General features: G+C 51.6%; 6 protein-coding genes across 7 annotated transcripts; 2 read left to right on the top strand and 4 right to left on the bottom strand.

Annotated features, from left to right (window-relative positions):
- Positions 1-36: 36 nt before the first annotated feature.
- On the top strand, positions 37-1,133 carry PV07_01472 (uncharacterized protein). The gene has a single exon (XM_016388002.1). It carries the CDS (start codon positions 128-130, stop codon positions 920-922), a length of 795 nt encoding a protein of 264 aa, XP_016254930.1. The 5' UTR covers positions 37-127; the 3' UTR covers positions 923-1,133.
- On the bottom strand, positions 715-2,046 carry PV07_01471 (40S ribosomal protein S25; the record flags this gene model as incomplete). The annotated part of the gene is made up of 4 exons (XM_016388001.1): positions 715-1,587; positions 1,716-1,773; positions 1,833-1,964; positions 1,987-2,046. 4 exons carry the CDS (start codon positions 2,044-2,046, stop codon positions 1,352-1,354), a joined length of 486 nt encoding a protein of 161 aa, XP_016254929.1. The 3' UTR covers positions 715-1,351.
- Positions 2,046-3,204, bottom strand: PV07_01470. Of its 2 annotated transcripts, XM_016388000.1 has the most exons (3): positions 3,142-3,204; positions 2,749-2,945; positions 2,046-2,474 (listed from the first exon to the last, which is right to left on the bottom strand). In XM_016388000.1, exons 2-3 carry the CDS (start codon positions 2,879-2,881, stop codon positions 2,215-2,217), a joined length of 393 nt encoding a protein of 130 aa, XP_016254928.1. In that variant the 5' UTR covers positions 2,882-2,945; positions 3,142-3,204; the 3' UTR covers positions 2,046-2,214. The 2 variants fall into 2 exon arrangements, with proteins under 2 accessions (XP_016254928.1, XP_016254927.1); XM_016387999.1 differs by having other exon boundaries at positions 2,749-3,204.
- A 231-nt stretch (positions 3,205-3,435) lies between these two features.
- On the bottom strand, positions 3,436-4,410 carry PV07_01469 (uncharacterized protein). Its single transcript, XM_016387998.1, has 2 exons — positions 3,817-4,410; positions 3,436-3,757 (listed from the first exon to the last, which is right to left on the bottom strand). The coding sequence occupies exons 1-2, from the start codon at positions 4,339-4,341 to the stop codon at positions 3,707-3,709; spliced, it is 576 nt and encodes a 191-aa protein (XP_016254926.1). The 5' UTR covers positions 4,342-4,410; the 3' UTR covers positions 3,436-3,706.
- A 3,334-nt stretch (positions 4,411-7,744) lies between these two features.
- On the top strand, positions 7,745-8,893 carry PV07_01468 (uncharacterized protein; the record flags this gene model as incomplete). Its single annotated transcript, XM_016387997.1, has 2 exons — positions 7,745-7,904; positions 7,975-8,893. The coding sequence occupies 2 exons, from the start codon at positions 7,745-7,747 to the stop codon at positions 8,820-8,822; spliced, it is 1,008 nt and encodes a 335-aa protein (XP_016254925.1). The 3' UTR covers positions 8,823-8,893.
- Positions 8,894-9,722: 829 nt separating this feature from the next.
- On the bottom strand, positions 9,723-10,079 carry PV07_01467 (uncharacterized protein; the record flags this gene model as incomplete). Its single annotated transcript, XM_016387996.1, has 1 exon — positions 9,723-10,079. The coding sequence occupies one exon, from the start codon at positions 10,077-10,079 to the stop codon at positions 9,723-9,725; it is 357 nt and encodes a 118-aa protein (XP_016254924.1).
- Between the last annotated feature and the right edge of the window lie 1,996 nt (positions 10,080-12,075).

Raw genomic sequence — 12,075 nt, 5'->3', positions numbered from 1 at the left:
CACTTGCGATCGCAGCATAACAAACTATTGTTCCTGCCCACTGTTCGACCAAGAACCAGGGTTCCGCAAGAGGATGCGACTTCAGTACATGCATTGTCGCTAAAGAGCCCTTCGCTGATATAGTATAATGGCTAATGCCTCGTCCACCCGGCGGCGCCCCCCTCGAGCTCAGCCTACAACACCAAAGTCCGCTACCACCTCGCCAACAACCACGCCAGATGAGCCCGAGGACACAACGTCCCGTGTCATCTCCCCCCTCGATATTTTGCGAGTCATACTCACCTTAATATTCGCCTCTTGTCTGCTCTCATACTACCTCACCTCCGGAACGTCTCTGCTGTTCAAATACGAACCATGGTTCCTGAATCCATCTAAGCTGTCCCACTGGTGGACCGGGCCAATAGCCCTCACGCCGGATCAATTGGCACACTTTGACGGCAGTGACCCTGCGAAGCCTATTTATCTGGCTATCAATGGGACGGTCTTTGATGTTTCTGCCGGAAAGCACACTTACGGACCAGGTGGGAGTTACGAAGTGTTCGCGGGAAGAGACGCTACCCGGGCCTTTGTGACTGGATGCTTTCTTGACGATCGGACCGGGGACCTCAGAGGCGCGGAACTGATTTACATACCCATCGAGGACGATCCAGATGAAGAGATATCGAGTGGGGCAAGGAAACTGCGCGCAGAGAAAGAAAGACGAGAGGCAAAGAGAAAAGTCTTGGATGAAGTGAGAAGGTGGGAAGAGTTCTACAAGAACCATAAAAAATACTTCGAGGTTGGGAAATTGGTCGGCGTCCCAGAATATACAGGTGAACCACCGAAGCTGTGCGACCCTGCAAAGAAGGGGAGGCCGAAGAGGAAGAATATGAACTCCAAAAAGGAAAAGAAAAAGGACGCACCAGGAAAACCTGTACAGTAGAGCGATGCTACGGTTACGACAGACACGGCAAGAGTTCGACCACATGATGGTATAGACGAAATCTTCTCAGATTTGGAGTCATGGATTGTTTGTGTTTATCTGCACTTTGCTGGGACTGTAGTTGCAAGCTCCTCAGTTAGCCAGATTCACCCGAAGACCCCATTTGAGACAGAACTTCGCAAGTGCCAATCGTTGATGGTGACAATGGTATTCGTCCTCGTCCAGCTTTTGTTGGACATGTGCGATTCCCTTTCTGCAATGCGAGTCCGTAGCTCCGGTCTATCGACCTGGCATTTCCCGTCCCTGTCCCATGCAATATCATCAACATCATCTGACGGCGAAGAACGTCCTCTCAAGGAAGTCTCGGCTGTGTCTTTCGCCTTCCATTCTCTGCTCAAGCATCAACCTCCATCTTTACTGTCGAGGCATCTAGTCGCCACCGGCAGCCGCTCTCGTGTAAATGCTGCCCTTGCTGTGTGCCACCACTTTCCTGATCACGCCTCTGTCCTCGAGATCTGCGAGCGCCTTTCTCGCGAGCGACCCATTGATCTTCAATCGGTCGACCAGCACGGCGACGGTGATGAGGCGGTACGATTGGACGTCCTTGTTGAGCTTGTCGGAGGTGGCTTTGTCGAGGACAACTGCGTGGTTGGCCTTATCCTTGACTACACGTCGGCCAGAGCAGAGCGATTGTTAGCAAGGAGGTCAAAATCGGGACCGCTATGAGGTACGATGAGGCCCGGCCAAGGGGAGGGCAGAGAAATGGGCGAAAAATGGGCGGTGGAAAACGTACCCTTTCCCTTAGACCACTTCTTCTTTTGCTTCTTGCCGCCGGAGGATGCTGCGGGCGCCTGAATAAGTCAGCAATGCATTTCAAGTTGATCGATCGTTGGTTTGAAGATGCGCATACCATTTTTGCGTTGTTTGATGGTTGATAGCAGAGATGAGCGAAGAGTGGAAGTTCTCTGTCTTTGAGTGATGGACAGACTTGTTGCGCCCCGCAGGGTCCCGATTCGGCAACTAGGGCAAAGGTCTTGGCACTCTTGAAGGCCAAAAATTCTTACCCAAGTGCCACAAGCGTGTCCAACAGTTTTACGGTAAAGGCCTACAATGTACGGAGTCATGGTTTGAGACGATTTTGGTTCATTCAGGGAGATGGTCCCCTAGATCTAGCTGCAATCATCTGATTTCTCCATGGAATCAGGAGCTGAATTCGAAGTCAAGACTTTTCCGGGTATCTCAATCCCCTCGCTCATGCGTACCACATGCAGAAACACGTTTCAATGTGCCATCTAGTAGAAGAAGCCAATGACCTTTCCAGAAACATGCTTCCGTCTGGCCTCTTCGTGATCCATGATACCCGCGCTGGTAGTGAGAACAATGTAGCCGAACTGACGAGATGGCAGCAACTTGACAACCCACTTCTCGAGGTCACGGAGTTGAACGTTGTAGCGTGGGGAGATGACACCGGTCTTGTTGAGACGGCCATTGAGTTGGATAACAATTTTGCCGCTGCGGTGGTCGTCGACCTCTTCGAATTCGCCGATGTAGCCTGTTGACAAAACACAACCATCAGTCGATGCTTGAGATGAAGTTTGGTATGTTGCGACCGAATAAACATTAATCAAACATGGATGAAACAAGAAAGCAAATGTGTAAGACTCAGTCGCAAAAAAAAGTCAATCTTTCGGGCACTTAAAGGGCAAAGGTCGTGGGGTGCAATGCGTTGAAACCGCCGCCTAGTTATCAACCCGACAAATTTATGTGTGCAGTGTACCAGGATCCTCCTCTTTGCGAACCAACGAGAACGTAGGATGCGAACGTACCATGTTTCTGCATGACGGCCAGGAACTTGATGATGACCTTGGAGCTGGGTCGGATCATGACCTGGCGCTTGCCGGCCTTTTCGGCGTTGTTGATGCTCTTGAGAGCGTCATTGAGCACAGATGTCTTGACCATTTTGGCGGTATTTGAGGGCGAGGGAGATTCTCAAGTTCGTTGGGGGCCGGGGAACTTGAGGTATCTGCAAAGGTGAGGAATCTCGTTAGTCTTCAGGAGCCTTCGAGCCAGAAGAGTGCCCAGCGAAGGGTTCTTCAGCTCGGGTCGCGAAAGATGGGCGTATCCTAAACCGCAGTGACCCTGGAAATGCTACAATCCAGGAGTTGCAGTCGGATTGCTCATCCTAGGCTAGCTGAAGAAGGGCCGCACGGTGTACATACCTCGTGGTAGAGAAAGATGTTGAGAACGTGAAGTTGTCGTTGTCGTGGTGTAGAGAAATCTTGACTGCGCATGCTGCAGATCGATTGAATTTCGGTTGTGCACCGCGCCAAGAGTGCTGGGCACTAACCCCAGTTTGGGAGGTTAATGAGGCTCGATCACAGCCTCGCCACATTAACAGCCGACATTACAAGGCTATGTTGGGAAGGGCCCTTGAACATCCGTATTTTGCTCGAAAGAATTAGAATTTGAGTCACGAGGTCACCCATGGATACATTTTTGAACACAAGACAAATCCGCAGGTCGTCCCATTTGTGCAGGGTGATGAGGTCTGTCGCCTGATGAAAACGCAGGGGAGGGCCTCTCCAGGCACTTGGTGGCGGGATCAGGGCTCTATGTAGGGAGTCCAATCAAGGAGCTGAGCCAAAAGTAGCAATCTCTGTGACAAGGGATCCCGAGCAGGGCCTCTTTCTTCTCGTAATCGAGAGCTGTGTCACCTGTGGTTGCACAGTGTATCTGCTAGCCAACACGGCCTCTTGGCTGACTCTTTTGCAGCTGAATTCGGCATCATGTATTGGGATTGACGATTATTGTGAGGATTAGGAGTACCAAAAGCAGCTGATGAAGTCGTTCAGGAACAGCCTCTGTCTCCATGGAAAGGGTGTTGCCGAACTTACCAGAATTAAAACCGGAATAAAGACGAGCACCACCACCCCGCTAGTGACAATCTGCTTTTTCTGAGCCATGGCGCTCTGACAGGCGAAAAACCTCCACGCTCCTGCGAGAGTGATGGCCAATCCTATGACTAGCGTCACCACCGTAAGCGGGATCCCCAGGTTATAGTCGCTTAGCTTGCCCGGGGGGACTGGGTCGTGCTTCAACCTGTAAAGCTGAAGAATTGTGATGGCGAAGTTGGCGAAGGCCGAAGACGTTCGAACGTAGCCCAGAAAGACCCGTTCGTTCGCAAGATGATCCCTGGCGGCGCGAAGGGGTACGTGATGAATGTACGTGGGGAAGAGGTGTCTCGCCCAGGCCCACCATTGGGACTTGTGGTTTTCTGTCGACACCGTCCTGGAAGGAGCGACACTGGACGATGGATCTGCCTGAGTTGCATCCCTTCGCAGCATATTCAATTCATGTTCCTCAGGGTGGTCCCCGCTCCGCCTCGCCGTGTCGGTCAAAGTATCCCTCGCAGTAGCCATGGCTCGGATGTGTGTCGCATGCAATCCATATCGTGGTCGGTAACTGAGCGATGGCGGAGGATATAAGTTCTGCCATCCAGGCTAAAACTATATCAGGAGTGATCAGGCTCGGCTGGAGGCTTTTTGTGCTACTGCTTGATGCGCACCTTGATTCTCCGTAAGAAACATAGTACCCTCTACGACGGAGCATTTGATCAATGCAGCAATATCTCCCAAGATTTCACAGGTCTCACATGTTTGACATTTATGAATGATTGTGTAAAAACGTATTGGAAACATGTATCACTTCTCACAGAACCAATATGTCTGGACTTTTGGAGCTATGCAATTTACAGTTCGGAAATGGTGCTGACTGCGCGGACTATACCAGCAAAGAAGGAGGAGTAACCAACTCCAGGGTGAAATGGAACCAAATAGCCTGAGAAAGAGGAGTGTGAGGCACAGAAGAGATAATGAGAAGTACGAAAGAAACACCAGATGAGGAACAGAATACAAAGCCGCACCAAAACAGATGTGGCTTCGGAGCTAGACTGTGAGTCCTACAAAAAGACATGATTTGGAGTCGAGGCTGGATACGAATCGATACCGGCGTAAAATATTGCTCAAATCGGACTATCCTAGGCACAGCGAGGTATGCCAAGCGTTCCATACCGCAAACCACGGGCAAATCAGGTGGAATTCTGTTTCATGATATGCGGAATGGCTCGAAAGTATAGTAACCACGAAAACTGCTCGGAAGTCATTCGAATGTTATTCGAATTTTTCTAATCGCTTGCGTGTGGGCCGCTCGAGAACAGGCTCTATGCGATGTGATATGACTCTTGGATTGCCGCTCCTTTCATGTGTCTGGTCAGGGGAACATGTTGGCCAGGAAGCGGTGAAGCTCAAAAATTAATGGCGCGCTCCTTGGAAACAAGCTTCAAGGCAATGGCATCCTCTTCATGAAGTGTGTTCCATCCATACAGAAGCCACACACTACGAGGTCCACAGGTAAGCCGATAGCGAGTAATTGCAATTTCGGGACGCTCTCCTCAACTGCCAAAGACGCGTACGTGATAGCTCGCCCTTGAGACCACTCCTCGGCTAGCAGAGCGATGATACGCTTCACTAAGTGAGTGGGACAGTGAGAATGTTCAAAGCCACGTCCTCCGGCCTCTAGTCGAGGCCAAGTGACGTCCAGGATCAGTTGGAATGTAGAGGCGGAATGCCATGCGAGACTGAGTTGCAGCAAAACTTCACCCAGACTAAACGTATACACGTCAGAGGTGTTTGACGTGGAAAAATTCAGAGTGTGGAGGATTGATAGCATCGTCTGCACCATCTTCTGGACGCGGCCGACGTCCGATTGACACGACGGCGTCGGCAAGTCTTGCATCGGCTCTTCTTCTTGCAGCGTTGCAATTATAACCCGACAGAGAAAGTAGTACAGAGCATTCATTGCATCACGGTGTGTCGGAAACGTCGGGAAGTCAGTACTCCCCGTCATTGAACTGTCGTCACACGGGGAGCTTTGGCAGTCCCATAGCTCTGGCGGTAGCTGAGCTCTATCGAGCCTGGATTTCCATACTGACAGCCGGTCTCGCTGAGTCTGCAGGAGGCCGATCAGATGCGGGCCCCGGACAAAGCCTGTTTCCGCTTCTTTGCACTCTTCTGCCCTGCTACGCCTGTGAAGCAGCATGTCCAGATGTTCATGGGCAAGGCGTCCGAGGTGCTGCGATTCATCCGATACATTGTGAATCCGCGCAACTGTGCGAAAGACGACCGCTCGCTTCCGAAGCTCGATCGTCTTGATCAGGATGTCGTATATCAGATCATCCGGACTCATACCCAAGATGCAGGTCAGGTACAGATGCTCAATCGCACTTGGTGAGGCGAATTTTGCCTGGGAGCATTCGTCGCTCTCCCCTTCAATAAGGAGAGGGGGACGCCGCGAGGTCCGAAATGATACAGAAAGGCGGTGCCACAATTGCAGTGCCTTTTGCCCTTCTGGCGACTGCAGGAAGGCCGTCCGGTGCTGATGGACGAACTGATGAGCATCTTCTACGGCCAGTCGAAATCTTAGGTGGTCAGTCGATGCGTGATGATAGATGGCGAGAAGTACTTTCGTAGCCAGCGCCATTGCCCAGCCAGCTGGATCTTTGCCAGCCTCTTTGGAGTCGCAACACGTAACTGCGAGGTCGTGATATTTTCGTGCCTGATGGTGGTGTGCTCTATTTGCTATTGGGCTGAAGACTGATCTTCTAGAATCTTTGTGAATGTGACGCGACTGAATCCGTGCGTCGAGCATGGCCAAATTAGACGCCGAAAGGCAGAGAACAGCATAGCGTATTGGAGCGGAGGACATTTTGGTGTCGACCAAACACCTGAAAGCTCCTGGTAACACGTGGCGAACATGACTTTCGAAGTGCTTGAAATACAGACCAGTGGTGTCTTCCTCAACAAGTGGAGCAACAGGAGGGACTGTCGTTGATCTTGTTCTTGCACAGCTTAGACTGGACCCCGAATGCGGCCATTTGTTCTGGGACAGGGTTTCAGAGACGTGCGCTGATCGAAGTGTCGACGTCTTCCTTGAACAGTGTGCTTGATTCTGGCCGGCATTATAATGGCGGAAAGAAATGTCCAATCCATATTCGCAAGCTAATGAGAGCCTGTGGCATGCCCGACACACTGGCTTTGCCTCGTCGCACTATGGAACGTTAGAAGACGTACAATGAATACCAACGAAACTTACACGCTTTCCCCTGCGACGGCATGCCTTGCACCCGCTATGGCCACGACGGATCTTACCAGAGCGCGGTTTAGCGGCAACTGTTCTTGCAGCTGCCATAGCTTGGGCAAAATCGTACCGGAATAGAAATGAGGAACAGATGGGCGGGTGATGATATCAAGATAGAAATGGCCCCGCCAAAAATCCAAATGAAGCCAAATTTTACGCCCAAATACAAGACGGTCATTTTCGCTTCGGATTGCGACGCTTAGGCGAAGTGTTTTGTCCCCAATCATTGAAGCCAAGGTGCTCGTTTGCCAATTGGAGGCGGCGAAGACCGGAGCGCCGTCTCAAGGCCCCATCATGAGAGATCGGCTTGGGGAGATGCAGATCGTTGTGACGTGTATTCTACATATCAGAAGTCAGAACTATTTTGTTCCAGGAATGAAAGATTCGGTCTGCCTTGACCTTTTATGGCAATATTTTACGCCACAAGTCCCCTGATGCATTCTCCAATCCGCTGAGCATGACTTTGGGTGGGCTCCGACGACGAACCGCTCCCCGCGTGATGAATATTCTATAGAACGTGGCTCTGCTGCCCGTATTTTGTTCCCAGCGCGAGTATACATCAAGGCAACATCCTCCGAAGCATTTCACCGCCTTCTCGAGTCGAACTTGGCTCAAGACATCGCCAAAATGGTGCTTGGAACATGGAAAAAGTATGTCTCGAGCTCATTAATTCGCCGGTCGTCGCAAACACTGGCAGTCATAGAGAAGACCGCCTATATCTATGGGGGCGAGCTGCATCCTCGCGAGCCCGTCGATTCAGGCGTCTACGCCTGCTCGATTGTTCAGGGTGAGTGTATCTCATGGTGTTGGCATACTAGTACATCCGCTGCTCTGAGTACTCATGATTTTGGAAACAGGTTCATCTTCCCCAGAATGCCAAGTCTCTGCTGCCACGGTGCCACAGGCGCCGCAACCTCGCGTTGGCTCGGCTTCGACGGCGCTGAAAGGCAAGGTCTATGTCTTCTCGGGACGCGGCGGCACCGCCATGGCACCAATCGAGGAACACGGCGCTTTCTGGAGCTTTGACCCTACCACTCAATCCTGGTCAGAAATCACGCCGCGAGACCCTCAGTCACCGTTCCCTCCCGGTCGCAGCTACCATGCTCTTGCAAACGATGGCAATGACATGATATATCTGCATGCTGGCTGCCCGGAGAAGGACAGGCTAAGCGATCTGTGGTCGTTTAGTGTGTCTCAGCGGAAATGGCATCAGCATGCTGCAGCTCCGGATCCAGCCAGAGGCGGAACCTCGATTGCTTTTGCGCGGGGGAAGCTGTGGCGCATGAACGGGTTTGACGGGGCAAAGGAGCAAGGCGGAACTCTCGACGTCTTTGACCCTGGGAATGTTCATTGGAACACAATTTCGTTTGCTGCAGACGGCCGAGAGGGGCCTGGGCCGCGGAGCGTTTGCTGTCTGCTGGCATTGAAAATAGGTGGCCGCGACAGTCTCTTGACCATGTTCGGAGAGAGTGACCCCAGTAACTTGGGACACCAAGGCGCTGGCAAAATGCTGGGAGATATATGGGTCTTTGACATTGAATCTGGACATTGGCAAGAGGTCCGGTTCCCGGACGGAGAAGACAAGCCCATGCCCCGTGGGTGGTTCGCGGCCGACGTGGTCGCCGACTCCAGTGTCATAATTCAAGGTGGGCTCTCGGCGTCAAACGAACGACTTGACGACGTTTGGCTGTTGGAATTTGAATGAGTCGATTCCACGCAAAAGATAGCTGCCTCCACACGACATGTGAGCCAGAAGATGATCCTGTATCCTCCGCAGGGTGAACAAGACCAAAATGTCGGTGCGACCCAAATAGTATTTTCTATTCTTCCCGAACGACATAATTTGTTTCCCTGAAGTTTGAAGGTCGCAACATCGCTATTGTATCCTTGGTAGCAAAAGCCTGCAGCGTCAGTGCAAAGCACGGCTTTCTGCAGTCAATTGGATCTCGGCACCTGGGACTGGAAGTATGTGGGTGGAGCCGCTTGCCAAACAAAGCAATATTTTACGCCAGGGCGCCGGCCGTCACACGATTTCATGGCCCGGTTTTGACACCATTTTATGGGCGCCTGGTCTGGGTGTTTTCAGAGCTTGGGGTCCTCGTATGCGGAAACGAGCTGGAGTCTGCTGTACTTTCAAACGCTGCAAAAGGGGACTGGAGGATAAGTTAAATCATGACGTCAGTGACATTTGAATTTCCGTCGCCCGCGCATCTAAGGCACAGTAACGAATGCCAAAGTACACGCTATGGCTCTCCAAAATGCTCAAGATTTCCGGCTGGTCCGAGACTCCAGTGCTCCTTGCAGCTTCGACAAAATGCAGAGCGCGGCGACATAGACGCAAACCGACTCCGCGCCGTCAATATAGTTGGCGAAGGTTGCGCGACGAACAGATATGCAGCGCTCCCAGTGTGATAGCGTGGTCATAAAGGTTAAGTCTGGTTGGCATTGACAGCCGATTTGGAGGTATGGTGGAGGATCGTATCCTTTTCGTTGCAGAATCGGTGCTGGACCATTATCTTTGAAGCAGGCTCATGTCTTGCTCACCTCTGTTGCTGCTGCCAGAGATGACGAGGGTAGGCTACCACGACATATCTTGATTGGGAGCTCACAGAACCGGAGGTGATTCTTGGTCGTCGCAGCCAGTATATAGGTGCGTCAGCACCAACCGGGGTTTGTCTAGACCGCTGACCCAGTACAAACTCTGTCCATACTCTTTGGTGATTCTCATGCTCTGAGAGTGAGGGGAGTTCTTTTGTAGCCCGACAAATTTTAGGTATCTGTCATCCTTCTCTTGTGTTGCTCTATCGTCTGGAAACTCCAGTCTCACGATGAGACCGTGTGACAGGAAGAGCTCGGCGTTCCAATGCTCCAGTGTACTGTCAAGAACTCTGGCGAGAGTCGTGTTCTGGAGATTCTCTTGCTCTATTGCTCGCCTCGCAGATCGCCAAGTATAGAAGCCCATTATAGGACCTAGGGGACCCACGATGAAGGATAAGGTCACCCCAACAAAAATACCGGAACTTATGGCAGAACGGCGACTGGTACGGGCAAAACGCATGCAATGAACCAAGTCTGTTGTGAATATGTGCCATTCGCTGGGTGAAACACCGAAATTTCCAAGCCTTTCGTTGAACAGAAAATCTGGTCGTAGAAGTTGTGACGTTGAGCTTGCTATGATGATCGAGAGGTAGCCTCCATTAGGCATTGGAGTTCTGGATTGGATAGATCCGTGAAACAATGATCGAAGCCGCTTAAGCTGAGGGTCCTGTGATCTTGCGTGTAATTGATAGTGACCGAAAGTATTACTCTCCTTTCACCGGAGTACATGCAGAGATGGCGAAAGATACGGCCCGACCGAGACCACGATGAGTTTATATGTCGGACTCTTTTGTACAATGGCTTGCGAGGGCGGGTTCTGCTAATGACCTAAAACTGGACTTACGCTGAAAGGCAGAAGCGCCGCTCAGCAGAACGATATCATTGCGACCAGGACCTCGTAATTTACCACGTATTTTCCAGCGTAAATTATTCCCACAAAAGGAGATTGGCTAGCCCAATTCACGGATCACACGAGACCGAGCCCTAGATGTCTCAATTAACCGAAAGGCGCAATAGATCTCCGAGATGTAATGCCTCTCTCTACTGACACACTTTCATTCTCCCTTCCATCCAACCTGTAGAACCTCGCTCCACAAAGGAGCCGTATCGCTGGCTAGCTGACGTACATTGAGCAAGAGAAACCCTGGATCCCTCGGATCAAGCCGTGTGTTCGATGTGCACAATTCCAGTCGCTTTGACCTCCAGTGCCGCGCCATCAGCAAGGACGTCCTGCTCCTGAATTTCAACGACACGGTCTCCAAAAGCTGCAGCAATCTCTTCCAGAGTCTTCTGCTTGGTCTCTCTATACATCTGTCAGCACGCGACGGTTTGGCCGATGTGATGAGGGACGAGCGTACGGGAACCAAAGATAGATCAGGACGAAGTACACTGCGCAGGCGCTGACGAATACATAGTAAAAGTTCTCTTTGATGTTCTTGAAGGCGCTAGGGCCGGCCTCGGTCACTGAAGCAGCACATAGTCAGTAGCTGTGCGGTCGGCCAGCAGGATTGTAACAGGGGATACGCACGGGCAACGTTGGTGATGTAATGTGCAGCAGCGGCAACGCCCATCCACTTGTTTCGCAGGGAAACTGGAAGAACCTCTGCTCCGTAGTTCCAGGTGATGACCCCGATCAATCCGACTGGCAGTGCAACTTGGTCAGCAAAACTTGTGTCTTGCCGAATCATGGGCCGACCGCACTTACAGTAACCCACGGCAAAGAGGTAGATGCCGACAATCGCAAAGGCCTTGCCGACCGTGTTAGTCGTGTTCTGGAATTCACGTTGCATGACGGCAGCGTAGATTTCGGTGACGATGATCCAAGCCACACCAGTCAGGAGCATTCTAGATAACGTGAGCAACGACCAGGCGGAGGAACTCCTATATCCACTCACTTTCGACGACCCCAGCGATCTGGAAGGAAGAGAATCGAGATGGCGCTCGCCACAAACCCGATTGTGGCCCAAACGCCCGAAAGGGCAAGCCTTGTCCTGCTTCCGACGCCCAATCCTTGATAGAGTGTCGCTAATGGAGCTGTGAGCAAGATACAATGTCCTGCCCGGTGACTCGAGACACTTACTTTGGTAATACTATAGCGGGGGAGAGAGCATCAGCGAACTGAATCACAACACACTGGTCCCGAAAAGAGAAGGGAAACATACCTGAATGACGTTCGTGCCAGTGAGAGCCGTCAGAGTCTGGACGCCGATTGACCTAGAGGGACCATGCATGTCAGCCACCTGTGGACCCGAGGATGAGCCAGGGCCACGAACACCAAGATACGGTGACGATAGAGCCTGAAAGCCTCCCAAAACGACGGGAGTTTCCTTTCCATCTCAAATTGAATCTGGCTTTTCATC

Source organism: Cladophialophora immunda, assembly GCF_000835495.1.
Source record: "Cladophialophora immunda strain CBS 83496 unplaced genomic scaffold supercont1.1, whole genome shotgun sequence".
NCBI lineage: Eukaryota > Fungi > Ascomycota > Eurotiomycetes > Chaetothyriales > Herpotrichiellaceae > Cladophialophora > Cladophialophora immunda.
The sequence above is the reverse complement of the archived record's forward strand: the minus strand, read 5'-3'. Positions and strand labels throughout refer to the sequence as shown.

Coding starts and splice junctions, on each gene's coding strand:
- PV07_01472 (XM_016388002.1), top strand. CDS start 128: ATGGCTAATGCCTCGTCCACCCGGCGGCGCCCCCCTCGAGCTCAGCCT.
- PV07_01470 (XM_016387999.1), bottom strand. CDS start 2,881: ATGGTCAAGACATCTGTGCTCAATGACGCTCTCAAGAGCATCAACAAC. Junction 2,475..2,748: donor GGCCGTCATGCAGAAACATG/GTACGTTCGCAT, acceptor TTTTGTCAACAG/GCTACATCGGCGAATTCGAA.
- PV07_01469 (XM_016387998.1), bottom strand. CDS start 4,341: ATGGCTACTGCGAGGGATACTTTGACCGACACGGCGAGGCGGAGCGGG. Junction 3,758..3,816: donor TTATTCCGGTTTTAATTCTG/GTAAGTTCGGCA, acceptor CGACTTCATCAG/CTGCTTTTGGTACTCCTAAT.